Source organism: Heterobasidion irregulare (assembly GCF_000320585.1).
Source record: "Heterobasidion irregulare TC 32-1 unplaced genomic scaffold scaffold_04, whole genome shotgun sequence".
NCBI classification, from domain to species: domain Eukaryota; kingdom Fungi; phylum Basidiomycota; class Agaricomycetes; order Russulales; family Bondarzewiaceae; genus Heterobasidion; species Heterobasidion irregulare.
The window spans coordinates 107,667-134,679 of NW_009258200.1; the positions used below are offsets into that span (position 1 = coordinate 107,667).

Consider the following 27,013-nt stretch of genomic DNA (forward strand, 5'->3'; position numbering starts at 1 on the left):
GAGTTGAACAGCCTGGAATTCTGACGCATGTATACATCGTTAACCTCCTCACTAATTCTCATGTCTGCTTAGCAACGCAAAGAGAACTAAGCCACAGTCTGAGTGCTCAGCACATTTAGTGGAACATCAGGCGAGTTTGCTAGTGCAGTTGCACGGGATCCACATGTGCATGCAGCCACTCATCCAGAGTGTGACGTCTGCGTCGCGCTCGAGCATCCAGCTTGTCACTAGGCACTGCGCAGTCGGTTATGCGACTGGAAAAGGGCAGAGGATGGCGGCGGGGGCATGATCACGGGCAGAGACAACTCGCTGTATTACTGCGAGGATGCGGATATGCTGAGCAGCCAAAAGAACTTAGCATTGGAGCGGTCGTTCGACAGCGGCACTGGACTTGCGAGGTGTGCAGTCAGCAGTAGGCCGACAGCGAGCGTGGCTTCCAGATGGACGACGAGAAGACAGATGGAGAGATGAGCGTGGGCATAGAGATGGGGATAGGGATGGGAATGACAGGAAACACGCTTCCGAGCTCGACGTCGAAAATGCTGCCACGCGGAGTCACACCTGTCCAAGGTTGCGTCGTGGGAGTGTTGCACATGGCCTGGACCTCACTAAGCTTGTTCATGTGGTTGCTGAGCTCGCGCAGGATGTCGTTCCCCTGCTGCACCGACGCGGGCGGGAGGTTGTTGTGGCAGACAGCGACGATACTGGACACAATCTTGATGATCTGTGTGAGGTTCTCGTTGAGCGTTGGCGAAGGCGTCAGGGAGCAGCCACCGGACAGAACACTCTAGATGGCGTAGACGCTCGAAACAGTCTGCGCCTTGAGGTAGGGCTGCGAAAAAGCGTGAGTGCGGGGGTGAACGACGCACGATACGAATATTACCTTGAGCTCCATCCAGGCGTCCTCGGAGCCCTCTGCGACCTCCGAGTCGTTGCTGAGCACGCCCGTTGTGCTCCCCGTGGGCACCTAACCAAAAATCGGTGGCGGCAAGCGGCCTGCGGAGCTCGAGCGCTCCGACGACGCTTTGCGGAAGCGGCCGTCGCCCGACGAGCGCCCTGAGAACGGCAGACGCCTCAATGGCGACTCGGCCGAGTAGGGCAGCTGCTAGCGGAGCAGATTGGGCTGCAGCGGGTAGTGGGCCTCCTCTGGATGGTCCACGCGCCTGTTCGAGGCCAACGACAAGCTCGTGCGCTGCACAGGCGCCGCCGGCTTTGCCTCCTCGACCGAGTACAGGGTGGGCGAAAACTCGTTTGATGCTGATGCCGGGGTGGGCGTGTACTGCTCTAGCTCCTGTTTGGTCGCCCTGCGGATGGACACCACGTGCCCGATCTCAGTTACCACAGCCGAGATGTGGCTCGCGGCGTGCGCCCCCAATCAACTAACTACCCTCCAAAAATGAACCACACAATGCATGTCGTCGCATGAGCACCTATCACGAGCACAAAGGGCTGCGAACGTACCTTCAAGAGGAACCGCTGCCCCGCACATCGCGCACATCTGCTCCCGCACCTCTCAACAGTTCATGTAGACCAACCAACACAGGCGGAACCCATATGCCCACATCGGCTCTCACGCGGGCACGCGACCGCAACTTCGGACTGTGCGATGACGGCCCCCAGGACGGAGAAGATCGAGAGATTGAGAGCGTGCCCATGGAGGCTGTATAAGCGGCGAAGAGGGTGTCCGCGCTGGCAGTGCTAGGGTAGGCAGTCAAGGACTTGGTGATAATGTTGATAAGGTAGAGGCGGCAGGATCATACTTGGACAGAAAGATGCCGTGCGACTGGGGAGTGATGGTGGATGCGTTGAAGTGGTGTTTGAAGGCGGGTGTCGAAGAGTAAGAGAGCAAGATAGACCGCAAAAAGGAACGCGAGGAGAGGAGGGGTGGGGGGCTGGGTGGATTGGGACGCCGGCTCGTAGTTGTCGACAAGGGCCCCTGTGGTTTGCAGATCGTCAAGTGGGATGGATGGCGGACGAAGACGGAGACTTACCGGTGGCGGGAATGTCAACAAGGTCCTCCATGCCGCCCGCGTAACCTCTGTCTCGTCCATGTCGCTCACGTCAGTCTCACGTCACCCTCGTGTTGTCTACCCAACCTCGTCTGTGTCGTCCGCGTGACTTCTATTACCTATCTGCTCTGTCAGACAATGTCTTGCCATGAAGGCCTTTGGTAAAGTCAAAGGGCAGCGTGACAGGCAGGAAAGAACAGACTTAGGCCGGCAGCGGCGCCGCGCCTAGGGCAGCCCGTCACGCAATTTGGGTCTGTGTTGCGCGACGGGCTGCCCTAGGCGCGGCGCCGCTGCTTCTGCATGTATGTCGAGCTTGTCCATTTCAGCAGTGGTCATTTGTGCTGATCACACAGGCCACATCGCGATCAGTTTTTGTGTTCACACATACGAATAATACACTTGAAAACTACAACAAAGGCTATACATGTTACTGAGTGTCGAAAAAGACATCAGCGGTCAACGCTGCCTACTAGCTAACTTGTAATCACACAGAAATCTGTCGCCTTTCCAGTAACCAGACGAAAAGGCGCAGCATGTTGTTAAACCCCGTTTTGGGAGGAATGTCCATATCACGTGGAGCCTCGAGGAGCCAGTCTTGAAAGGCATTCAAGGAACCTAAGCATTCGGGAATGACGAATTCACAATCAGTGAGTTTGAAGTCGGTTGGTGGGTAAGTCCATAGGACATAAATTGCGGCTTTGATAAGATTCGCATCCGGGCAGACCATGTCTTTTTTAACATACGAGTGCCAGCCACCTGTGCTTTTCTAAATAGCTGTGAGAGGGTTGAATGCACGAGACAGGGAGGAACTTACTTGGGGTACACAGCATTTATAACACCAACCTTCAGAGAGCCTGAGTGCATTGGCTTGCCATTGCTGCCAATCCGAGTCACCAAGGGAGCATACACCATGTTTGCAACGTGTCATGGAATGTTCCTGCCAGTCTTCTACGCCTCGTACAAAGCAAGCAATATGGGTGTCCCGAAGTGTATTGAAGGCCGCTGCTATAGTGTCAGCAAGGTCTCGGTACCTCTGTTCCTGCTCTTCCCTTTTTTGTCCAGTGGTCATCAAAACTTGGATCCCTGTAGGTGTAAGCGGAGTGGGTGCGAATGACGTGATTTTTGGATGAAATGGCACTGAGCGAGTGTTAGGAGGAGAGGACGACGGTATCAGTGTTAGGGGTGGTGGAGCTGCCATGTGACCAGAATGAGGCACTGGCACTGTTTGCATAATGCGAGGCAGCTCCGTCTGCATGGACAAGAGCGAGTTTAATGGGTTGGATACTAGTGGTATGTTGCTGGGCTGGCCAACAAGACCGTGGAATGTCAAGGATGATGAGCTTATAGGCGCTGCGTCGACCACTAAGAATGGGGGTCAATAGAAGGGCCTTGCAATTGTCGCATAACTGTGCTCCAGGAATTCCTGTGCAGGGATCTGCCACACCGTCAATAAAATAACCTGGGATCAGTCACTGACATACTATGTCCTTGGCCCACGGAAGGAGAATGCCAGTGCCAAAATCACAAGTTTTTCAATCGGGTAGAGCTCCGCGTGAGGAATCAACAAAAGTGACGGCATTGGCGGGCTTGCCATCGCGGCTGGCGCAGTTTTCTTGTTGGTGCTTGTCGAGGGCAGTATAAGGAAGATCAAAGTGGATGACATCCCTTACGCATGGGAGATCAACACCGCAACCTAGAATGCTCGTACACACCATGATTTTTTGTGACCCTTCAACCCACTTGCAAAATACAGTATTGTTAGCATCACGCAACTCTTTCTCAGACTCGGCAAAGAATGCCAGCACACCGAGGGCGCTAGCGACTTTCTGAGTGTTGGCCTTGGAGTGACAGAATACCATGGCTCGGTCATCTATGTGGTAAGACGTCGTACGTTCTTCGACATAGCGTATGAGTTCCGAGAAGACCTGGTCTTTGGGTAGTAAATATACAGCATAAGCGAGTTCCGGGTGGGCTGTCGGCATGCGAATGATGTCGAGGTATTCGAGACCGGTGAACTCCCAAAAGGCAGCTTCAAGCGTTGGAGGAAGACAGCCACAGAAGAAAGTGAAAGGACACGGTAGGTATTGTAAAAGGATCTTGACATGGTGAAAAACATCCCGATAATTGACATCGGTGAGGACTTTGTATGCTTCATCAAAAACGACGCGCGCGAGCTGCTTTTGGTTGATGAGGTCCTTTCAGTAACTAACCACACATATGAGTTTGCGACGAAGGAATTAAATAGAATGACTCACATAATGAAGGAGGGGAAGCTTGCGTGCTCAATGCTCATATAAACAACACTGACGTTGGGGTTAAAGTGACCGTCTGGGAGCCATTCGGAGTAACTGACGGAATGTTGATCTGCTCGTCGGCGTGGAGGCCGGATAAAGGTAGGAGGAGGATGGTGACCTTATTGTAGTCATATATCTTGGCCTGGAACAAAAGCATGAAAGTCTTGCCAATTCCGCATGGAAGAATCGCAAGGAGATGATTCTGCCGTGATTGCATCTTTTCGACAAGTTCTGCTTGCTCAGAATGGCAAAACGAGGCATTTGGATCACCAAGGAAGATTTGGAGGTCACGTATATGCTGCGGATGGACGAGAACCATGGATCTTTGCCTCAGGGCATCAGAAGGTTGCAGAGGCGGAGGCAGAGGAAAGTACCGATTTGTGAGGTCTGTCATGATATTCGTTAGGGTCGCAGACATGAAAGTTTCTTGCTGCAGGCGGCTTGCGGCCGCGATAGAGTTGCAAAAGTGTGTGAGGTAAGTGCTGGCAGGAATCACTGCGTGCACCGCACGGTTTTTCCCAGGATAAACTGTGGATAAAACCGTGGATATAAATAAAGTTTTTGCTCGGGTTTATCCACGGGAATTACCGAAACAAAAACTTAAAGCTTATCCAAGGTTTTGTCCTGGGACAAAACTGTAACATAACGTTAAGTTTAAGCTCAGACATGTTGCTTAAGTTTGTCCTAGAGTAAATCCCGGGATAAAACTCTGGATAATCTTTAAATCTTATGTCACAGGATTTATGTCACACATGAAAAATTGCAAATAATACCATCAAAATCAGTAATTAATTCAGTGTTCATTACACAGCTCGTTGGGCACTGCCTAGCACCAAATGTTAGATAGCCGTTTTATCCACAACATCTCTTGACCAACATCAACAAACATGGCCTTCTGCAAAGGCCACCTTGCTATAAAGAGTTTCTTAAAAAAAACAATGTGTAATTGTAAATACAAAGCAAAGCAGCATGGACAAAACTGGAAAAGTGATAAACAAAAATCATACTAGCAATGACAAATCATCAAGGCAATTCAAGGGCTAGCTTATAACAAAATTCATCATAATAGTATCTAGTCTTAGAAAAATAGGGATTGTTAGTATTGAATTAAAAAATCAAAGAAAAAAATAGTAAGCTGTGCATATTGTCTGATCCTCTAATCTATTAACCATTGGAATAATTGTCTCTTGTAACAAGTGACAGATACTGCTACAAACCACTGTTGCACCTCAAGCCAAGTGTCCAACACTGACAAACCACTGTTGCACCCCATGACAAGTATCCAATGCTATGACAAACCACTGTTGCACCCCATGATAAGTGTCTAATGCTGTGACAAACCACTGTCGCACCCTGCGCCAAGTGTCTAACACTATGACAAACCACTATCGCACCCCATGACAAGTGTCCAATACTTGGCATAGAGTGCAACAGTGTTTGTCACAGCGTTGGACACTTGTCATGGGGTACAACAGTGGTTTGTCAGTGTTGGACACTTGGCTTGAGGTGCAACAGTGGTTTGTAGCAGTATCTGTCACTTGTTACAAGAGACAATTATTCCAATGGTTAATAGATTAGAGGATCAGACAATATGCACAGCTTACTATTTTTTTCTTTGATTTTTTAATTCAATACTAACAATCCCTATTTTTCTAAGACTAGATACTATTATGATGAATTTTGTTATAAGCTAGCCCTTGAATTGCCTTGATGATTTGTCATTGCTAGTATGATTTTTGTTTATCACTTTTCCAGTTTTGTCCATGCTGCTTTGCTTTGTATTTACAATTACACATTGTTTTTTTTTTAAGAAACTCTTTATAGCAAGGTGGCCTTTGCAGAAGGCCATGTTTGTTGATGTTGGTCAAGAGATGTTGTGGATAAAACGGCTATCTAATATTTGGTGCCAGGCAGTGCCCAAAGAGCTGTGTAATGAACACTGAATTAATTACTGATTTTGATGGTATTATTTGCAATTTTTCATGTGTGACATAAATCCTGTGACATAAGATTTAAAGATTATCCAGAGTTTTATCCCGGGATTTACTCTAGGACAAACTTAAGCAACATGTCTGAGCTTAAACTTAACGTTATGTTACAGTTTTGTCCCAGGACAAAACCTTGGATAAGCTTTAAGTTTTTGTTTCGGTAATTCCCGTGGATAAACCCGAGCAAAAACTTTATTTATATCCACGGTTTTATCCATGGTTTATCCTGGGAAAAACTGTGCGGTGCATGCAGTGAATAGTGAAAGATGAATTGGGGGCCATCATGGCTGAATTAGGAACAAGAGATTCGGATGGAGCCATTTTGTTTACTAACACAGGACCCCTGAAAATAGGTGGGGAGGGCATAGGCAAAATTTTGTAAAATGCCCAAAAGGTTTGGACAAAATTACCAAATTCCGCCAAAAAAAGTTTGGCTTTGCCTAAGGTTTTGGGTTTATTTTCCCCAATGTGGCCGGATGTGAGAATCAGGCATTCTGAGGGCTCAACATTGGTCAGATGCTAAGATCAGGCCTTCAAAACCCAAATTTTCACTCAGATTACTAGAATTAGGCCTTTTGAGGCCAGTATTTTGTTATAATATACATGAAAAAGACCTATTGAAGCTGTAACATGCAAGTACAATGTGAGATACCATTTATAAACCATCCTACAAGCCTTTGTTGTCAGCCACATCATCTTGATCTCGTGCCGAGTGCTTTCCTCCGCGTCTCAGCTTCTGCAAATCCTGCACAGCAATACCAAGACTCCAGAGATGCTTGTTCAGATTATTTTAAGCAGTGAAAGTGATGTCATCAAGCTGGAGGTGGCAGTTGTCGGAGTCCGAGACTAAGCTGCCTGGCATTAAACACAAAAATGAGTCTAGTGTAAGATGCTCATATGTGAAGGCCTGGAATAAATCCAATTGCGTGTGAACTACCTAGAAGGTCACTAAATAGGATTGCTTGTAAGGCTGCATGGATAGATATAAGATAACACCAATATTGGTGACAGTCTTTGCAGATCACTGTAGAGTATTATTGACATGGTAATGGGAGCTGACAAATCAGAATGCTGTACTATACTACAGAATGCTTGTACTATACTACTGAGGACTTAAGGAGTCTGGCTAGTCAAGGATGGCAGGTTGTAAAGAACTTGATGGGAGAAAATCAAACAAGAGGGATGCACTCGAGATGAATACCAAGAAGTACTTATTTCATGTAAGAAGCTGTAAGAATGAGGTGCTGAAAAGTGATGCAATCAGCACATGTGCCTTCAAAGGCCTTCGAAGACCCAGAGTTAAACTCCACATCCTAAGATTCTGTTACCCCACTGCCAGCAACTTCTACCACTAAGCTACAGACAAACTTTCTGGTTGGACTCAAAATTAGGCCTTGACTAATATTGACCCCTAACGTCTGGACAGCCCCTCAGGCCTACCTCCACAGATGGGCACTTTTGTCCAGACTCAACTGAGCTTTTTGCCCTTTTTTCCCAAATTTTTTTTTGGATGGGGGTTATGCCCTCTCCACCTATTTTCAGGGGTCCTGATTAATGGAATCACTTCTCATAAAGCACCACGCCCCGATCAGGGCCCCTCGCTAGCACTAGTGTTGTCCGCTACCTTGCCTTGTCTGCCATCTGTTTGTGTTCATCTTTTGCTTTGTCCTCTCTTGATACATATACCTCATGAGCGCAAAGGCAGTTTCTCATTCCAAACTTACTGCCACACTCGCAGGTAGGTTTTCACTTTCCTAGTACCCACATTCCAAACTCACTGCCGTGCTCGCAGCATGCACTATGTACATCTAGTTTTTTGCCCCACCCACCATTCCTCTCCACTTAGGCCTCTCTACACCACACTAGTCTAGTCTTCTGTATCTACATAAGCCCTCCTAGAGTTGGCTTGAGGTCGGCCCCAGGACCTAGTTCCAAGGCTTGCCTTGAGTTCTCAGGGGCCACAAATGTCATACATCTGTCATGCCTGTTGAGCCCGGAGAATTTCACTTCCTTTCTCAATTTAGTCGCTTCTTTCTCGATTTAGATAACACTTCTTCCTTTGTCACTCAGTCACATTGACTATAGTTGTGCTTATGGCCCTAGTGTTTGTAGGTGTTCCTACATGAGACAAATAAACAAGCGTTGCATATCTCGGAAAGGTGTCGGCATGGGTAGATGTGCAAACAGTTAATGCCTGCATGCTCAAGTAATGAGACAAATGGCATGTCTAGGCGCATAATAACATGCCGGGGTTAAAAAATTGAGCAGTCATGCAAATCAAACATGATCAGAAACGTCTTCATACTGGACAATGACATGGAAGAAAATTTAGCAAAAATGGGCTTGATCCGAAAACATCTCTGAGAAAATCGGAGATACTAACCCTGGGTCCAAAAGGCTAGACCACCGGAAGCAAGTCGCCGAGAGGGTGTATGACCGCAAAAATCAAACTGAGTATTTTGTTCCTCATTACGCCACGCTTGAAAAAAGAGCAGTGCTGGGCTTATGTCGTCTCGCAGTAGACCTGCATCAGGCCGTAACCGAGCGATAGGTGTTGGACAAACTTTGTGAGATTCTGATCTGCACAAAGCATTGACTGAGCCTGCATATATTCTATAGCAAGCGAGCACTGGATTATAGTGAGAAGCATTTGCAGGTACAATGGATTAGCCCATTCTGCTATGAGACACAGCAAGAAAGAAGTGGTCGAGGGTATTTGAGCATACAAGAAGTGTGATGCTAGCTGAGAAGGCCTTACATGATTCACGAATACCAATGAGCATAGTCAGAATATATCATTTTCACTCACCAACCTGTAAGTCGGTCGTTCCATTGCTACTATGACACATGCCGAAGTTATCGAGATATGCATCTAATGAGTGATCAAGTGATTAATACTGTAGAGGAAGTTGAACCTACTGATGAGCACATTTGAGAGCAAGGAGTACTATCACTGGCCCTATGTTTGGACAGTACCGATGTTCGGACAGTCTATGTTTCTCGCTCATTGCTCAACATATCAACCTCAATATTTTGACCATAAATCATGTTAAATAGTGTAGACTTGGTTTCTGAAACTTTGAGATTTTTTAAAGGTGATTTACGTTCCTAAATGTTGAAAATGTGCCTTTGCAAGCCCAATGTCATGCCTTGGATGAGTCGGAGCACGTGAGGAAGGATCCTGATGATCCAATTTTTTTTATGTAGTCTAGTGTAGCCCATATATATTGGTTCCGGTATGTGAAGAAAATGCACGGTATGTTGTTGCACTCGTATGAAAATACAAGGTATCAAGCATGACATTCAGACACGGAGCATCGAAGAAGGGGAGTGCAAATTCATTCTCCGCACATAGTTCTACCAGCAACAAGTCGTGTCCGAACATTGTCCCCAATGTCTCCCCTCCTCAACCGTGCCACAGACTATACTGAACCTACAGCCTCCTAAGTCACAAACTTCCCCCCACTTCTATGTTTACCCAAGGTGACACCCTTGTCTCACAACTGTTCTCCACACCAACCCTGCAGGGTGGCAACAAGCATAAACCTCAAATCTAGCACACTGAAGAGCAACCCCAAGTAGCCATCAAAGAACTAGGAAATGACAGCCTTAGCCTTTGCAAGGCTGGGAAGAAACATGATGTCCCTCCTTGAATCCATGATCATGTGTGCACTGTGATCCTCGTCCGAACACAGGTGCAAGTGTCGGAGTCTAAAATTAGAGGCGGCCGCTTCGGCTGTGCGATGCGGATTCGTGACCCGGTGTGACCAGACTGTCCGAACAACGGTCTCTTTTTTTTTTTTTTTTTTAAATCAACGTATTTGTATCCCGCGCGGCGTAAGGCCAGTGGCGGCAGTTAATAAAGGGGGAAGGTATAAGCAACGTGTGTCGGAGCGTGTAAAGGGTTCAATTAAGACCCGGAATGTCAGCCTCGCAGGCGCGGGCAGTGAAGATGGAAGGGGGGAAAGTGGACATATTGGTGTCTAGGGCAGGAGGTCCTCCGCATTGCGAGGGGCATCTTCGAAGGTGAATGCAGACGGGTTGTCGCGTAGGAATTGTATGAGCCCTCTAAGAGGGTTCCTGCTTGTAAGGTACTTAGCTACTGTGAAATCGGGGGGACGCTGATAGTGCGTGCACCAGAAGAGGATGTGGGTCCGGGTTTGTGTTTCTCGGCACCAGTTGCATGTAGTCGTCTCATAGGGGAAGAATTTTGTACGATATTCGCCTGTGGGGCCGTGATTTAGGATAAGACGTGCAGCGCGTGCTGCTAGTGAGTTGGAACCACCGACCATTAGGAGGAGTTGGCTTTTGGTGGACGAGACTTTGCGGAAAGCTCGTTGTCTAGGAAAATCTCGACCACTGTACTTTGTCGAAGTCATAAGTAATTGCCAAGAAGCAAGTAAGGACGTGTAGGCTTTCTGTTTAAGGAAGGATGCGGATGTGAATGCGGGATGATTGCCTTTAAGAGCAGATTTGGCTAAGGCGTCAGCTTCCTCCTGATGCGGGATGCCACTGTGGCCTGGACACCATGCAATTGTCAGATGTCTCTCGGGTGATGCAGAGAACCATGTCCTAAGTCGCTGGCACGCTAGAAGCGAGCACATCTGCGACGGGTGTACTGTTGGGTTTAGAAGGGACTTGAGAGCGGCTTCATTGTCCGCATATAGTACGATCTCGGTGGTGTGCGGAGTGATGGTTGCGTGGTGTAGGGCTATAGTGAGGCCCATTATTTCGGCATCGAAGGCTGTTGTGTGTCCGCAAGCTAGTTTGCGGATGATAGGGTGAGCATTGTTTGGGGGAAAGATGAGGCTGGCGCATCCTGCATGCTTGCCGTTGTGAGGGGAATATGAGCCATCGGAGAAGCAGACTGTTGTGTGCGGGGAGTTGAACTCCGCCGCCATCTGTCGCTTGAGATCTTGCACCCAGGTAGGGAACTCTTGGGCAGCTTTGGATGGGTGGGATATTCTGAAGGATATGCGGTCCGCGAACCTGTCAAGGATGCGGTGGCCAGGGCGAGCCTCTGGGTGAAGAGGAGCGAAGGATTCTGTGTTGGTGGGGATCATGCTGTTGATAAGGCTGATGGGGAGGTTGGTGCTTGTGCATGGGCGACGCAGTGGGAAGGGGATGTGCGGAGAGTGCTCATGGTGGAGTTGGGGATATAGAGCGGCGTTAATGGGATGTTGGGATGGGAGGCGAAGTGTGCGTACCGCTGCACGCTGTATTAGTTTTTTGATATGTAGGTGGAGGGGGGGTATGCCGGAGAGCACTTCCATGCCTCCGATGGGGGATGTGCGAAACGCTGAAAGAATCCAACGTACTCCCTCGTGCTGTGCCTTTGACAGGATGTTCATTAGTCCTTTGACGCCATGTTTCCGCCACCAGACGCGGCAACCATATGTGAGTAGTGGGACAACGCAGGACTTGTAGAGTGTGCGTCGCTGTAGGGGTGAGAGGCCTCTGAGTGAGTTGCCAAGGCGGAGAGCGCACTTCACTGTGCTCAGGGCTCGTGTCGCATAGAAGCGTACATGCTCTTTGAAGGATAGCCGGGGGTCAAAGATGAACCCCAAATATCGCCATGTTGTTGAGGGTTCGATAGTGCGTCCAGCAAGGGTTATTGTTGGTAGCTGCGAGGTGTTGCCTCTGCGGGGAAAGTGCATAAGTTCAGTTTTATCATGTTCAATGGTTAGACCAATGCGGGCGAGGGACTCAGCGAGTGCTTGGTATTTATTGGCAAGAACTGCGCAATTGTGGGCTAGTGACACGGACGATGTGACCAGTAGTCCGTCGTCTACGTAAAAGAGAAGGGAGTCCCAGTCATCTCTTTGTCCGACTGGGTCTATTAGATGTAGTATCGCAGCTAAATAGAGGCCAGATAAAGCAGGAGAGAGGGCAGAGCCTTGGCCCACGCCAACGTCAACGGTAAAAGGGTCTGAGACCGCGCCGTTCCATGAGAGGGCCGTTCGGCGGTCTGGGAGGAATGACCTGAAGAAGTTCAGGTATGTGGATGAGAAGCCCTGTTTCTGTAAGAGGGCGATGAGCATGCTGTGGTTGATTGAAGGGAAGAATTGGGCAATGTCGAGAGCTATGCATGAGGTATGCAGGCCTAGGCGCCAACCAGTGCGAATGTGTTGCGTGAGCATGACACCTGCGTCTTCAGTGCAGTGGAAGCGTGTGCCGCCGAACTGGTTTGGGTGGAAGATGTTGTGTTTGGCTCCTTCAAACTGGAGACGGTTAGCGAGCACTTTTTCCATGAGTTTTCCTAAGCATGAAAGCAGTACTATAGGTCTGTATGATTTGAGTAGCGTGTAGTCTGATTTCTTGGGTTTTGGAATGACGATTGTGGTGGAGGTTTTGAATTGCGAGGGCCAGTAGCCCAGGCGGAGGCAAGCATTGTATAGCGCAAGGAGGACAGTGCCTGATTCTGCGGTCGTGATGAGCAGTTGGACTAGGGGCCACGTAATGTGGTCGGGCCCTGGCGTTGAGGATGCGGAGCATGTTGCTATGGCGTCTCGGCATTCTTGTAGAGAGATCGGAGGGCAGTCACGTTCTGGGCGCTCGGGGAGCATCTCTATGAACGTCAAGTCTATCTGTCGATTCATAGCGGAATAGAATTGGTTCTGGAGCCCTGTGAAGAGTTCAGTTGTTGATGTGAGGGGTGCGCCGTTATGAACGAGATTGTGGTATAGCGGAAGAGGGCGTGGGCGGGTCCATGCCATGAGGTCCCATACACGTTTCTTGTCTGCTGTTTCACGGATGATTGTGTCGTAGTGTTGACGCTGCGCGGAGCGGATTGTGCGGCGGTAGGAACGTTTGTCGTCTGGTGATCTTGTAGCACGGTATCGAGCGAGGGTTGCGGAGCATTCCTCAGTCCACCATGTTTTGGCATGGTAGCTGCAAGATGGGGTGGATGCGTGGCGGTCGAAGGCCTGTGCAATACAAGAAAAAATTGAGTCACATAGTGCTTGTGTATCATTGATGGTATCGAGAGGTGGTGGCGGGTAGAGGCCGGAGATCTCCAGTGTGCACTCTGCAAAGAACATTTTCTCAGCGTCAGAGTTTCTCTTGATGCGGGGAGATCTCGGGGTAGGTTCGATGTCAGTTTCGATGGTAAGGAGAAGGGGGTTGTGATCAGACAGTAGGCGTCCTGAAGGGTCTATCGAGAAGGAGGTGGATGGTGATGTAGCGATGCGACCATCTACAAAGATGAGGTCAATGACTGTGGAGGCACGCACTGAGTGCCTTGCGTGGGGAATGTGCGTAGGATGGCCCTCGGTGTTGAGTAAGATGAGGCCTAAATTGTCCGTGAAATCTAGGAGATCTGTGACAGCGCGGTCGCTGTGTCCGCAGTTTGGGTCCCAGATGTTGCTATGGAGGTTGAAGTCCCCCATCATGACGTCGATGGTTGGGAGGGAGGGCAGGTGCGCGCTCAGATAATGTAGAGCCGAGCAGTCTCCGTCGTTGTAAATGTTCAATATATATGTGAGTCGAGGACCTTGTGGAATGGCGACGAGAAGAAGGTCGGGGTGGTTGACTATGTGGGAGCATAGTTTGGGTTGTGTAGGTGCTAAGCGCTTGTTGATGTATGTGACTACTCTAGTGGGCCCCCCGCGTTCGAAGAGGGTCCAGTGGGGGTGTGTTTGAGTGCCCTGGTACTCCTCACCAGCCCCGGACACAGAAGATGGTATGTTTCTTAAGTAGCCCCAATAAGGCTCCTGCAGTAGTATGACGTCGTACTTCTCTGCTTGGGTTTCAAGCAGAGTGTGGGTGACGACTGACGAGCGGTTAACATTCTGGCACAGGATGCGTAGTAACATGAAGTACTACGTTAATACGGGCGAGACGCGCCGGCGCTGGCCTGGCTGCGATGGGCAACATGGGCACGCGCAGGGGTGGGCTGCGGGCCGGGGAAATCAGCGGGTGAGGCGCTGTTGTTTATGACGAAACGTACTCGGCGATTCCTCGAAGGGCCATAGGGTCTGACTGGGCCAATGTGCGTGTCGCGCCGGCTGTCGCTGGGGCTTGGCGGCCTTGTGGTCGGGGCGCGTGGCTGGTGCTGGTTGATCCATTCCCGGCTGTGGCGGTGTTCATAGAATGGGCAAGCGCGGTCGTTGGCCTTGTGGGCAGCTCCACAGTTGACGCAGGTGGGAGGGTGGGGGCACGGCGCGTCGCCTGGCGTGGGGTTGGTCCCATGGCAACAGGCGGCCCATTGGCGGTGGTCTTGTTCCAAATGATTGCCACCACAGTGGTTGCAGCGGTAGGTCTTGGAGTGGCAGATCGGGCTGGCATGGCCCCAGCGCAGGCAATGGGAACACTGAGGAACAGTGTCACGCTTGTGATACTTGACCGGATACACCGCCTCCCCTTGTAGGAGCGCCGGTTCACGGATGACCTGGCGTAGAGTGGACAGCGCCCCGTTGTCGTGGAAATCCACGTACAGGGTGCCAACGTGGGTGTCTTTGTCTGGGACGAGGCGAGGGGGGCGTGGTATACGAACCTCCTGCCATGCTACGGAGGCTTTGAGCTCTTGTGTGTACTCCTCAGCTGTGATAGGGGAGCCGTCTGGGTAAGTAAGGGCGAGGCGGTGGAACATTACGGTGGAGATGATGTGCCTTTTGTCGACAGAGTAGGTCGATGGCGGGATGTTGGGGAACAGGGCGCCGAGGGCAGCGCGTACCGCATTGATCTCCGAGTCTTCCGGGTTCTGGGCAAACTGTATCGTGACGTTGTGTCGGGAGGACCAGTTGGCTGAGGCTGCGCGAAATGCAGCTCTCGCCGCAGGGAGGTAAGAGTTGACGGCCTGGACGACGACGCCCGGGCGCGGAATTGGGTCGGGCTTGATGCCCGTGAAGATGACGTGGACCGCGCGTCTAGCTCCTCTCGGTAGGGTGACGCGATGGGGTCTTGGGGGTCGCGTTGCAGCAATCTGGCGTTGTAGCGCTAGGAGTTCGCCTGGCGAAAGTTCCGGGTGTGCTTGGCCTAGACTGATAATTTCATCCACAAATGCGTTAGTGGTGGACTTGGACTGACGTGACGATGTGCGGGATGTCGTCCAGTTTGTGTAGTTGACAGAGGGGGCCTGCGAGGACCGTGAGACTGCACTTGCGTAGGACATCGCGCCGGGGGTGTCCGGGCGGGTGCTCGTGGCTGAGGTTGGGTGGGTCGCTGGTTGCGTCATGCGTGACGGATTGTTTACCCGGTTCGGCTGAACGGGCGGAACTTGTAAGTCGGGAACTTTGGTGGATCTGCCGGCAATTCCAGCGTTGAGATACCGGATGACGCGAGTTGCTGCGCTGGCGAGTGGGGTGGAGTTGAGGGTGGCAGCGTCAAGTGGGTTGCGCCCAAAGATGGTGTCCCAGTCGACTGTCTCTAGCCAGTCGGCAATAGTGTGCAGTGAAGAGGTGACGATGTTGGCCTGTTGCTCGAAGGAATCAGTGGATGCGAGAGAGATTGGGACGGAGAGGATCCCCAGTTGGGTGTCGTCGTCCATGTCGATGGGCGATAGGGGCGTAGCGGGAGACCCGGGATGGTCCTCGTCTGGACCGAAGAGCTCCATGTCGAGGTCTATGGGTTGTGGGGAGGAAAGATCTGGATGAGCGGAGGAGTCAAATGACGGGGAATCGGTAGGGAGCATCCCCTGGGGGGTTGAGGCCTCCCGCATTGAGTGGGAAGCAGAGGCCCGCACCTGATGGACCAGACGGTCACCAGGGTCTTTAGGCATGGTGTGAGCACGGTCGGAAGGGAAAGATGAGGAAGGGGAAAATTCGAGGACGATGGGTAAGGCGGTGGTGGTGCGGTGTCCGAATTAGGAAGGTAGTGGTACCGGTGCAAGGTTGTGCCGAACAACGGTCTCGTTCACAAATTTCTACTTTTCTTCCCATTTCCACCAGAATAAAGTATACAGGCTTCGAAAAGGTCTAGCAGGCATTGTTTGTGCAAATTTTGGGGGTACAAGGCGAAGTCTACAGAGGGCAGGATTTTTTTTCGTCCAGTTTGTCCGAACATAGGGCCAGTGATAGTATATTCTCGAGCATACGTTTCAGCATGGGAACCAGATTCCTGATCGAGCAGCGTGTTGCAGGAGACGTGTCACCGACACTGCCATGATGCCATCGCGCTCAACGTTGTGCATAATATCATTACCTCCACGTCCACGTCCATTTCTATCTTCCTTTCCTCCGGGCCATATCCACTATACAAGATAGAAGGGAGAAAGCACAAATACAATGCACAGTCTCTACGCGCGTATCAACAACATCACGGCGACGCTGTCGACATGTATGATGATTCTCCTAGCAGGCATCGCGTGTTCATCATCCTTGTTCACAGCGGACTCGAAGGGCACGCTCAACATCTCCTCTGTCCAAGTGTGCGTTGTCTGTCCTCGTTTATAATCCTTCTCCTATGCAGTCGAGCTTGTGCATCTGGGTGTCACTCCAGTATGTTTGACCGCACGCCGTCCGAGGTACAGATGTGCAATGGAGGCCGTGAGTCCATGTGAGCCCACGACAACGGATCGTGACCTTCACTCTCCAGCTGCCCGCGTTTAGTTCATCCGATAATGGCGCGTATCCATCATCGCGCCCACAGTCGTCTTCGTCTGTTAGTGGTCCCGTCTACGCGCTTCGGAAGTTGATCCACACGGTCTTGCGCCCCGCTCGTAGAAATTGTAGCTCTGCGAGCTGTCATTTATGCATGCGTGCATCACTGGATCGAATGCTGCCACGACTGCGCGCTTCTCTTCCTGCTTCACCAGGCGACAGGTGCTTTAAACCACATCATTTTATCTTCGTCTCCTGTTTCTTTATCACTATCTCGCATGTTTTGATATGTCCTATGTTCTGAAGTTACATCATCGCCTGCTCACCTCCGCCGTCGTACAGGTTTCCCGGCCAAACGCGTCGCATACCTGGACGTACGCAAGACTTCGCTTTCGTCAACTTCAACCTCACTGCTGGTCAGTCTGATAGTCTCATTTCCCTCTCCATCATAGCACACAAGTCACCTACTCTACTTCCGCGTTTGTCGCGATCGCCACCCTGTATGCTTGCTAATCTATCCCTTTTCCGCTTTTGCGACGCCGTTCGTTCACTTGACCCATAATCTGGCGATCCCTCACGCTATGCAATCGGCTCCGCTATCCCATTCATTTGTCCTCGTGTACACCCGTCCATAAATTGGCAACCGCTCCCCATCTCCTCTGATCTTGGATCCTTATCGTGCGCCACGCGTACTGCACGCCAAACGCAAAGTCGAACACAAAATCGGATCGGATTCGAACACATAACAGACTTGACACCACTCTTCAACTGGAACACGAAGCAGCTATTCCTGTATGTTGGCGCCGAATACACTAATGCGAAAGGGGTGAGCCTTTGTCATTTTTTTAAGATTAACTCTCTTGTATCCAACCTAGCCAGGGCTTCTTTGCCCTCGGTTGATGCGCGCTCGGTGTGATGCCCGACCCCGAGCGTGTGTTTAAATTGCCGAATGCAATTGAGGTCCTGGTCTGGCGCCTCTTGTCCTTGTCCTTAGCCTCTACCAAGGACAATTGACCTCCAATGCCAAGGCCAAGTCCTTCAGCCGACCTGGCTGCGTCCTGATAAAACGCTGATACGTGTGGCGCTAGATGCACAGGTTTGGACGACGTAAACCCGACGTCAGGACACGCACTACTTTTTTACGCCTGGTATCGTGGCTTTCGTCGCTTTGTATTCACGCGCGCGATACTATATCTCGTGAAGTTTCATCTCGGTTTTGATTCATTCAATTCGGTTTGATTTACGCGTCAATCTCGTGGTGTGGATCAAAGAATATGGGTGCTGACTTTGTTATGTTGCCTTGCCCCCTTATCTCTTTCGCCATAGGTGAAGAACGAGGTCGTCATATGGGACCGTAATGTTCGTCGCAAGGAAGACGCGTACATACAAGTGCAAGGCAAAAATAAATACCCGTTTCGTGACCCGTCCGAAAAATTCCAGTACGTCTCTATCCCCCTTCAGCCTTTATCTTGTCTCTGCACTCGGCGAATTAATTATTAATGACCTTCTGATAAACACAGGAACCCAGAGCCTGCAGAGTACACGCTGAAGTATAATCTGATGCCGTACGTAGGGCTCCTCACGTACGGTGAGGCTGCACGCACAGCACCCATACCATTTCCCGAGGCAAAGGAGCGCCTATCATGACCCTGCCGCTTCCCTGGAGCCAATGGAGTGGGGAGTTGGAATTGCGCCATTGTTAATCTATGGTGGAGCACAATTGGGTGGGTGGTCTGTGCAGATAAATCCATATCATCATGTCATATTTCGCAGTATTGTGATGCTGCGAATGTAACTTCGGTTCTCATTAAAATGCAGCACAACCAAATGTCTAGGTGTGTATACAAATAAGCGAACGGCGTGCCGCGGGCCCAACCCGTTTCACCGTAACTAGCCGCTGGGTGAAGCGGAGGCGCGCGGGGCATGTACACTACGGCTCGCATCAGCTATTCGCCTATTAGGTACGCACACGCCCCTGCAAAACCTCGTAATAACGGACGAAAGTCTCCTCGGAGCGCTGGCCGATGATGGCGGAAGGGAACCGAACATGACGAGGGCGTGGAATGCATGTGGGACATGCGTGGCGGTAAGTCAGCCAGCACCTGATTCAAGGCCTTGCTCCGGACTCTCCGAGTGAGCGGACCGCCCAGGTTCGTTATTCTCACACGACAAGTGTCCCTTGCAGATGATATGTTTTAAGAGAGGTTAGACTCGGGGGTAGGTAGGTGTGCATGAATGTACGTACACAATTTTCAAGAAGCGCCTCGACTAAGTAGTTCACAAGGCAGTGCGGTAAGCAATTGTGTGTGTATGGCTTACACACAAAAAAGCGAAGCGTAACGAGGGCGTGCTAGGCCATGTAGGGCTCTCTGTTCAGCTGGATAGGAGTCGCGATTCTGGAACCGGAAGCAAAGAGTCAGTCGATCAAGCTCAATCAGCACCCACACAAGTCGGTTTGGTCAATCGACGATCGATGCTCGCGATGGTGCATGTGGCGCACTGCGGCACGACAGGCTGCCTGATGAGGATTCGGGACTCAGCGAAGTAGACGGTTCCGCGGATGCTTTATGCATTGTATCGGATGCGGCCGCCGCCTCACCAGGGCGACCCGCCACACGGTGCGCACTTTGCTGGTGGTCGGGAAAGACGACCTGGTGTTACAAAGGGGGTCTGCGATGTGACGCATCCTATCGGCGCCGAAGCACCTCACAAGTATGATGTTGGTAAACGAATGGAGAGAGGTGATTCACGTATATCGGGATTATCGGCAGGGTGATGCACAGCCTGCTGGTTGGGCCAACGCCCCGTGCTACAAGGAAAATCAGGATTAAAAATATCCCTGCACTGCGCATGGTTTCCGCGTGTCTTCCTGCTGAAAGAAGCGTGCAGGGCATAGGGTCAAAACGTCAATCGAAAGAATGACTTGTATATTCAAGCTGTCAAGGAACCGAAGACACGTGGGCGATGCGCTCGTGCCGTGATTCCTACTTGAGGGTGTTTGGCCCCAATGGATTGAGCAACAAGCAAATCGGACATCACTTAGCACAGGACGCAATTGTAAATATATTGCGTGGAGACGGATTGCAAGGATCTTCGAATGGAACCGGGGGTGGCAATCTGATAGGAATTGATAGGTCGTCTGCCAGCAGCGAAGTTACCGTCAGCTGAATGCGATCGCGTCCCCTCAGAACCGTCGCGCCGCATCAGATCTGGCCTTCGTATTGGTGGCATCAAGCGCGTGACGTCGCCATGAGTGGAAGGAGCCCAATCTATGCATTTTGGATGCTGAGTACTAAGTACTCAAGTAACATGCACCGTATGAATCGGACAGCATAGTTCAATCGGCGTAGGTGGTGTCCGAGTCATCATGCATCCTGAAAATTGAGCAGCGCGACGCCACTTGACAGTGAAGCACTCAATGGAAGAAGCGACGAGCTCTGACCCTGCTGGGAGAAGACTCAGATTCTTGTGAGCATCTTCCTCAATTCTGTGGGTATGGCATCGCGACGTACGAATCGGATCGCTGCATGATTAATGTCGTAATGCACTTGCTGCAAGTCGATCTACGAATAATCCATGGCACGGGAAAAGCGGATGCGAGGAGGAGCAATGCCAAGGTTTCAGGTGTGTCCTTTCGGTTTTGAGGACGACGATACTTACCGCTTGATTGAGTCGTACTGGATCGAAAGGACTTGAGGATAGGACGCGCGTGCGCTCGGTGTCTATGGATTCAAGGAGAACTCGTCAAATGGGGCATAGCTTTACACAAGCGAACCTCTTACTTGGCATGTCCGCGTCCACGCTCATGCCCACGCGAACTTCTCGCCATGTCTCGCCCTCACATCGTATCTGCTTCAGCGTGAGTCCTGTGCTTATCGAGCCCATAGCCTTGAATATAGGACACTTTGAGCTGCTCAGCGTCCTACTAGCAACAAGCGAGGTCAATTTGGTTCCGCGCTTCTGAAATACCCCACAGTCGGCTCTGGTCGGCTTGATCCTGTTGATCTTCCCAAAGAAATTCAGGGCCTTGCTAGTTACGCTCAGAATTATTTCTATTCAGATCTAGATCCGGTTCGATTCGATTTGCACGGCTCACCAGTAGGCGCTTGGGGGTACTCCGGAGTCTTAGTATTTCTACCGATGACCTCTTCCAGTTCGAGCGTCGCTCGCCCACCCATTCGCTGACAACTCCCTTGCCCAGCAAGTAAGCCTCCCGTGCTTTCTCGTCTGTGTAATCTTTCGGCTTTCACCTCGACGGTTTCCGACACACTTCATACGTTATTATGTCGACTTCAGAATGGACCTACAACTACCCTCAGACCGAGCAGGCCGAAAACTACGAGCAGGAGTCACAGCAGATGCAGCTTTCTCCTGCTGAACTCTTCGCCTACCAGGTAGCCTCTACTTTCATCTCACGATGCTCTCATACTGATCACCACTGTCATTCTCCTTGCGCTTGGTCGCTGCAGTACGACTATACGATGCAGGCTGCCGACACTCACCACGCTCCCCACAGCGCCACCTCCCTCACGTACTGGCCTGCTGAACAGTACCGAGGCGCTCCTTGCTCACCGACCGCTTCGTCCTCCCCTTTGCCGGTATACGATGCGCAGCAAATGGACTATCAGGCTAGCCCACTCACCCTCGCGGGGCCCACTTCATTCACCTCCCCCACGCTTGGGTACACCTATGCCCACTCCCACTTGAACGTGTACACGCAGCCGACGTACGGCTACACATACGAACACATCGACTCAGATGGGTACCACCTCGGCGCCTCCTCCACTGCCAACGAGTACTCGCTGGATTATCCGGCCGTGACTTCGACTGTGGACACGATAGGGTCCGCCATCCCCTCCGCGACCCCCTCCACCTCGTCCTCCTCGCTCGCCGCCGCTCTCATATTCCCCTATATCAGCGCTGCGCCAGTAGAAGAAGCAGATCACTCCTCCATGGTGATCGAACACGAGGTAAGTCAAACGCTCTCTAAATGGTGGCACACGAACCTCATCGGATCTAACACACAGTATGACACTGTGTACGATGGCGAATCGACATACGGGCATGGTGCATACGGCTACCAGTACGACGACGAGCCCGCACATGTAGGCGGGGATATCGACACACACCACACATTCGGGAAGGGTAGCGCATCGTCCTACACGATGCAAGCCCCCGCTAGCTCTGATGTGGTCCATGCAGCCACGCAGGTCCTGGCTCCGGCGCCCAAGGAGAGAGAGGTGGATCCCCAGGCGCGTGTACCGGAGGTGGTCACCGCGGCGTCGCCGTGGATGGACCATCTCCCATACCAGCCACGGTACACCATGAACTCCGGCTCCAAAGACATCGCAGACCCGGACACAGCGGCCACGATGTCTCACCCGAGCGCTCCCACGACTGGCGCCACTGTAAGCTCGGTGTCTATGGACCGGCACGGCGCCTCCGGGCCGCCCGTACCGACGAGCCCTTCCGCATTTGGCATGAAGCGCGAGGATACTACCGAGTCCACCCCTGCCGTGTTCCACATCAAGCACGAAGATGACGACGCAGATGACGACGCAGAGACCGCCGCCGCCATGATGTCCGCACTGACCACAGTTTCCCCCATCGCCATGAGTGCACCCTTTGCATCGACATCCACGTCGGTGTCGACGGGCTCACACACTCACGCGACGAGCACCGATTTTATCTCAAAATCTGCTGCAATCCAGCCCTTCGCGCTCGCCAGCGCCAGCCGCATCAAAATCGACGAAGCATCGGACGATGACGACGACGACGAGTACGTGATGCCGGGTAAGGGCAAGGGCCGAGCGAGGGCTGCTAGCAAGGGCAAAGCTGTCAGTAAAGGCAAAGGCAGGGCATACACGAAGCCGAGTGAGGCAGAGAGCTCGCACCGCGATAGCAAGCGCGAGAGGCAGCGCAAGAAGAGCGCAGCGAAGGCTGCTGTCATGCGGCAGTTCCAGGCGTGCGCAGGGTCCCATGCGGCGATGCACGACGAGGACGAGGAGTTGCAGGCGTCGGGGTCAGAATCGGGAGCACAGGCGCAAGATACGAAGAAGAAGCAGCCTTTCCTGGCGTGTTTCTTTTGCCGTGGACGCAAGATCGCGTGTGGACCGCCGCCGCCAGAGAGTGCAGATCGGACATGCAAGTGAGTACATATCTTGTGTCGTGGATTGTCGTACACTGGATGGATTTATGGATGCATGTCGCATTATGTGGCTGGGACCGTTACCGGGTGGACTACGGGGGTGCTATAGGTGGAGGCCCTGGGGGGGATGGTAGGGGGTGGGCAAGGAAGGCAGATCCGGGAGGCTTTAAAGCATCCACGGGTCCGACTAACCCGGCCGTTCCGAATCCTTGAGCCCCAATCCCACCGAGTTCCACCCATCTGTCCATAGCTGTCCTCGTGCCGTACCCAGATGGAGGGGTTGTTGACCCGACTGGTGGGTATACGAGTGGTATAAGCAGGTGAAAGGATGTACTTGCGTGCTCAGGCAGGCGTGATCACCGCCCTCTTGCATCCTCCACAGGCCCTCTTGCTCCTCTCTTACCCACACGGTCCACGATGGGATAGGTCGTGGGTTTCTAGATAGCGGATCGCGGGGCATCCGATCCTGTTCCGAGGTCCCACCTCGTCCTGCCTCGTCTTCGTCTTGAAGCGAGGACAAGGCCGAGCTCTTATCGGAGAGATCGAGCCAACACTCATCATAGTCTGCGCCCTGCTGCAGGCAAAGTGGGCACCGTGAGGGCCTCAGGGACATCGATCGAGCGGGTTCTGTTTACCTTCCGTCATCACACCCCTTCCTCAGTGCCAGTCTCGAGATTTTGTCGGCTCCCTTCCCTCCGTTCTTTCGTATTGGTTGATTTGTCATTGACCGCGCGCTGACCGTCCCCCGCTTTCTAGCCAGTGCGCGCGGCGCCAGCTCATCTGCAATTATCCGCTAACGTCGCGCCGTGGCCAGCGCCGAACAACCACTGCCGTGCAAGAGGATGCGTAGAATCGGTTTTCAATATCCGCCTCAATGCCGCCTGCATTGTGCATCGGGCCTGCTATCGATGTCCAAGCGTGCGCTGTGCGGCTACCCAGTCTCGTCCACGTCTATCATCCTGCATTGTCATGTCTCGTTATCGCGAAATAGCAAGTCCTGATACATTTCGGTTCGCATTTGTTGCATGTGTCTTCTCTTGGTGGTTTGTTCGCTATTGTATTGGACTTTAATGTCTCCTATCCTGTTATGTCTCGTTTTTCACACTTCTCTGCGTATAGTCTATCGGAGTTACTCGTCGTTATTTTGTTGTATACATCTACTGCCTGTCAAATCATAGTCGTATTTATAGTCATTATTGCTCTTCGCTGATTCCGCTGCCGCTTTCGCATTGTTATCATGTATATTGCTATTTCTTGACACCTATCTGTTCGTTTGTCTCCGCGTTTTATTGCCCATCACACTTCTTGCTCTACATGGGTTTCATCCTGTCGAATGCTAGTGTGCTGTTTGTTTCAATTTAATCCAATTCTAGTTGCATTACCATGCCCAGTCGTTTAAATAAACGGATCCTCGTCGGAAATGAGGAAGGCGATCGATCGACGCTGAATATAAAGTAGGTCGCTGGACGGCCTCCTTCGTGTGCTAACTCCTTCCTAATGCCTATTTCGTCGTCTACACTCGGAAATACGACATCCAAGAACCTACGAGCTGTCTCCCCGGCCTCCTAAGCTCTAGTCACCAGAGCCACTAACTCCAACATGAATGAAGTTACCTTCCGTCACTACTTAATTTTTGACCATAGCACATTGCCCCCCAGGACGTGTAAGCATGGGTTCATTCTCGCAGACATTCGTTCAGAAGGAGACTGAGAATGCCCTTAGGCTTCAGGTCGGATATGAACATGAATAGGAGAAGGTCCGACTGCTCTGAGCTGCTTCTGGGCCTTGAACTTGAACCTGAAAGAGCGAGACGAAGTTGGAACTCATGGCGCGGAATCAACATCGGATGATTACAACCGACTTACCCCGTGCCTGTCAGTTGACAAAGTCGGTACAGGACGCACTGCAACAGACTTGCAGGCGCAAGAAACGTTCCGGCAGAAGCCGGGGCGTCTCTATTTGTCCACGAAGGTGCTCTTCAAGGCTCTTGCGCGACAACCGTTCACATCCATAGAGATGTGCAACCGTAGGGTACTTCGACTCTTCGGGGTTGCAATCCGTGGATCGAGTCACAGCTGAGTCTCCGCCTGCATATTCCGGTTGTGAACGTGTTCGTTCAGTTGCACCACTAGCTCTACACAAGACGGACAGATCTTTCCGAGATGCGGGTGCACAGCTCGCACGATGCCACCTATAATTAGAAGGGAGGGACAAAATAGCGAGAATGAGAGCGAGAGCGAGAAAGGACCGACAGGAAGAGCAGGGAGCTGAGCACCGTTCGCCATCGCCATTTCCCCCAAGCTTTTCCTTGCTGTCCAACGGTCCCGAAAGTCTCACCCACTTCCCTGCGTCTTCTGCGCGGCACGCGCGGGGAGAATCACGACTGCACCGACACCGACACGCGCCCGAACTGCTAATACAGCTGTCTATGCGCGAAAATCCGGGCGCGCTCCTCATACTACATCGCTGCTGCGGATGCTGTTAAATATGCGAACGTAAAGGAAGCGAGCCTTCAAACCAGTCTGCGTATGAGGAGAGCCTAAGCCCGGATGGCGGATGCCCGTTCTTGATCAAGGGCCCCTATCTAACTGAGTCCCAAGCGCAACATGCCCTGCGCAGCCTCATATCCATCGCTCGTTGGTGTGTCGTCGCCCGTGCGTGCATGACCCAGTCGCTGTCAAGTGAGAAGGAGTGTGTCATCGGCACGAATGGGAAGGCCAGCTGATGACGAGTCAGCTCACTCCGCAGCACGTAGAGTTGTGAGCAGGGCGTCAGCAGGAGCGCGCGATCTGCGTCAAAGCTAGACATCAAGAGCCCACTGGAACAAGAGGAGCACAGACATGTGGGTGAAATGATAGGACATCCTTTGACCTTTGGATGCTGGCTAGAAGGGATGTAAACATGGATGCTTGAAGGCGGTCTATGATAAATGAACCAGATAGACGAGAGCACGACATGCCACCCACAGAGGGCAGCAGAGGTCTATCATCGTATCAGGGTGCGTCGCAACCAAGCTCGGTCGAAGAGACAAGAACCAAAAGGAATTCGAGCCAGAATGACCGTGAGATGATAAAATGAACACCGTCTATAGGTAGCGATACTTGCATACATCGTTAGATGTGAGCCCAGTGAGTATATTGTCCCTATGCGATGCATTAAAAAAAACCGCAGCACAGTGGCTACTCATGTCTCTCGACACATACAACCAATGAAACCGTAAGTCCATGTGGGCGCTGCGGAGAGCCCAAGGGCCAAGATGGCAGGGTGTCACTTCCATAACTGAAGAGCCACAGATAGCCGCAGACGCACGATGACAAGCTGCAGAAGCTACGGGAAAACTATGGAAAGCGGTGAATGTGGTCAAGGGAATATCAGTTTACACTATCGAAAGATGTGATGTCAATGGAAAACGAATACTTCGACCAGGTCTAAGACCTTAGACTTTCAACAACGCAGATTCGAATCCGTCGAAATGCCTAGGTCGCCCAAATTGATCGCGTAACCTCGTCTAGTATGGGAGCGTCGGTGAGGCAAGAGTGATACTGACGATAGCTGCGTCATCGCTGAGAATAATGCAGAGGAAAGAAGAAAAGAAATTGATAGAAACACATACAATTCCTGGGGTCAACCGTTCCATACAAGTTTTGTAAGCGCCCTCGGCCTCCAGCGGTGAATTGAGCATTACATCCATTGATAACACCCCTTGCCTAACGACTCATGTGTCACCTCAGTGGGTGCAAAATGGTGCCCGGAGGGCTGTGGTGACGACAAGATAGTCTGACCGAAGAGAGGATTCTATACAAATAGCGTGAGAGCTAACAGCGCTGAGTGAACGACACCGCGCGCTTAGTCTCCAGTGCTGACTTCAACAAAGAACTGCTGTTTTGTTCCCAGTTTCGCATTCAGCAGCACTGCGTGCGCCCAATCATAATCACTCTCCTTCGGCCGGCATCCAGATTTCAACCGTGAAGACGATGGATAGTTTATACACACATATTAATATCATAATAGCAATCCTCTTCTCGACCTATTACAT

The 27,013-nt window shown here is 51.5% G+C and overlaps 11 protein-coding genes across 11 annotated transcripts; 4 read left to right on the plus strand and 7 right to left on the minus strand.

Annotated features, from left to right (window-relative positions):
- Nucleotides 1–406: 406 nt before the first annotated feature.
- Nucleotides 407–2,051, minus strand: HETIRDRAFT_108707 (uncharacterized protein; the record flags this gene model as incomplete). Its single annotated transcript, XM_009546475.1, has 8 exons — nucleotides 407–724; nucleotides 803–832; nucleotides 884–967; nucleotides 1,020–1,304; nucleotides 1,462–1,476; nucleotides 1,536–1,698; nucleotides 1,761–1,936; nucleotides 1,992–2,051. 8 exons carry the CDS (start codon nucleotides 2,049–2,051, stop codon nucleotides 407–409), a joined length of 1,131 nt encoding a protein of 376 aa, XP_009544770.1.
- Nucleotides 2,052–2,493: 442 nt separating this feature from the next.
- On the minus strand, nucleotides 2,494–3,264 carry HETIRDRAFT_315517 (uncharacterized protein; the record flags this gene model as incomplete). Its single annotated transcript, XM_009546476.1, has 2 exons — nucleotides 2,494–2,775; nucleotides 2,824–3,264. 2 exons carry the CDS (start codon nucleotides 3,262–3,264, stop codon nucleotides 2,494–2,496), a joined length of 723 nt encoding a protein of 240 aa, XP_009544771.1.
- Nucleotides 3,265–3,541: 277 nt separating this feature from the next.
- On the minus strand, nucleotides 3,542–4,520 carry HETIRDRAFT_416598 (uncharacterized protein; the record flags this gene model as incomplete). The annotated part of the gene is made up of 3 exons (XM_009546477.1): nucleotides 3,542–4,204; nucleotides 4,265–4,282; nucleotides 4,335–4,520. The coding sequence occupies 3 exons, from the start codon at nucleotides 4,518–4,520 to the stop codon at nucleotides 3,542–3,544; spliced, it is 867 nt and encodes a 288-aa protein (XP_009544772.1).
- A 5,754-nt stretch (nucleotides 4,521–10,274) lies between these two features.
- On the minus strand, nucleotides 10,275–11,354 carry HETIRDRAFT_426112 (uncharacterized protein; the record flags this gene model as incomplete). Its single annotated transcript, XM_009546478.1, has 1 exon — nucleotides 10,275–11,354. One exon carries the CDS (start codon nucleotides 11,352–11,354, stop codon nucleotides 10,275–10,277), a length of 1,080 nt encoding a protein of 359 aa, XP_009544773.1.
- Nucleotides 11,355–11,537: 183 nt separating this feature from the next.
- HETIRDRAFT_246936 (uncharacterized protein) lies at nucleotides 11,538–11,960 on the minus strand (the record flags this gene model as incomplete). The annotated part of the gene is made up of 1 exon (XM_009546479.1): nucleotides 11,538–11,960. A coding segment is annotated over one exon (423 nt), but the record flags the coding sequence as incomplete, so codon positions are not given.
- Nucleotides 11,961–13,019: 1,059 nt separating this feature from the next.
- HETIRDRAFT_315815 (uncharacterized protein) lies at nucleotides 13,020–14,105 on the minus strand (the record flags this gene model as incomplete). The annotated part of the gene is made up of 1 exon (XM_009546480.1): nucleotides 13,020–14,105. A coding segment is annotated over one exon (1,086 nt), but the record flags the coding sequence as incomplete, so codon positions are not given.
- Nucleotides 14,106–14,116: 11 nt separating this feature from the next.
- Nucleotides 14,117–16,009, minus strand: HETIRDRAFT_316207 (uncharacterized protein; the record flags this gene model as incomplete). Its single annotated transcript, XM_009546481.1, has 3 exons — nucleotides 14,117–14,185; nucleotides 14,240–15,267; nucleotides 15,319–16,009. The coding sequence occupies 3 exons, from the start codon at nucleotides 16,007–16,009 to the stop codon at nucleotides 14,117–14,119; spliced, it is 1,788 nt and encodes a 595-aa protein (XP_009544776.1).
- A 426-nt stretch (nucleotides 16,010–16,435) lies between these two features.
- On the plus strand, nucleotides 16,436–18,577 carry HETIRDRAFT_408784 (uncharacterized protein). Its single transcript, XM_009546482.1, has 5 exons — nucleotides 16,436–16,657; nucleotides 17,172–17,245; nucleotides 17,579–17,655; nucleotides 18,156–18,268; nucleotides 18,350–18,577. The coding sequence occupies exons 1-5, from the start codon at nucleotides 16,515–16,517 to the stop codon at nucleotides 18,474–18,476; spliced, it is 534 nt and encodes a 177-aa protein (XP_009544777.1). The 5' UTR covers nucleotides 16,436–16,514; the 3' UTR covers nucleotides 18,477–18,577.
- Nucleotides 18,578–20,371: 1,794 nt separating this feature from the next.
- On the plus strand, nucleotides 20,372–21,672 carry HETIRDRAFT_121153 (uncharacterized protein; the record flags this gene model as incomplete). Its single annotated transcript, XM_009546483.1, has 5 exons — nucleotides 20,372–20,453; nucleotides 20,502–20,688; nucleotides 20,759–20,957; nucleotides 21,149–21,223; nucleotides 21,299–21,672. Coding segments are annotated over 5 exons (917 nt in total), but the record flags the coding sequence as incomplete, so codon positions are not given.
- Nucleotides 21,673–22,757: 1,085 nt separating this feature from the next.
- On the plus strand, nucleotides 22,758–24,366 carry HETIRDRAFT_144838 (uncharacterized protein). Its single transcript, XM_009546484.1, has 2 exons — nucleotides 22,758–22,977; nucleotides 23,734–24,366. The coding sequence occupies exons 1-2, from the start codon at nucleotides 22,778–22,780 to the stop codon at nucleotides 23,825–23,827; spliced, it is 294 nt and encodes a 97-aa protein (XP_009544779.1). The 5' UTR covers nucleotides 22,758–22,777; the 3' UTR covers nucleotides 23,828–24,366.
- Nucleotides 24,003–24,339, plus strand: HETIRDRAFT_315959 (uncharacterized protein; the record flags this gene model as incomplete). The annotated part of the gene is made up of 2 exons (XM_009546485.1): nucleotides 24,003–24,071; nucleotides 24,097–24,339. The coding sequence occupies 2 exons, from the start codon at nucleotides 24,003–24,005 to the stop codon at nucleotides 24,337–24,339; spliced, it is 312 nt and encodes a 103-aa protein (XP_009544780.1).
- Nucleotides 24,367–27,013: the final 2,647 nt, after the last annotated feature.

Excerpts from the sequence above, each read along its gene's own strand:
- HETIRDRAFT_144838 (XM_009546484.1), top strand. The coding sequence starts at position 22,778 with ATGCGGCAGTTCCAGGCGTGCGCAGGGTCCCATGCGGCGATGCACGAC. Across the intron at positions 22,978-23,733 it reads AGTGCAGATCGGACATGCAA|CCAGTGCGCGCGGCGCCAGC; the intron begins GTGAGTACATAT and ends CCCGCTTTCTAG.
- HETIRDRAFT_408784 (XM_009546482.1), top strand. The coding sequence starts at position 16,515 with ATGCACAGTCTCTACGCGCGTATCAACAACATCACGGCGACGCTGTCG. Across the intron at positions 16,658-17,171 it reads AACATCTCCTCTGTCCAAGT|GTTTCCCGGCCAAACGCGTC; the intron begins GTGCGTTGTCTG and ends GCCGTCGTACAG. Across the intron at positions 17,656-18,155 it reads AATACACTAATGCGAAAGGG|GTGAAGAACGAGGTCGTCAT; the intron begins GTGAGCCTTTGT and ends CTTTCGCCATAG.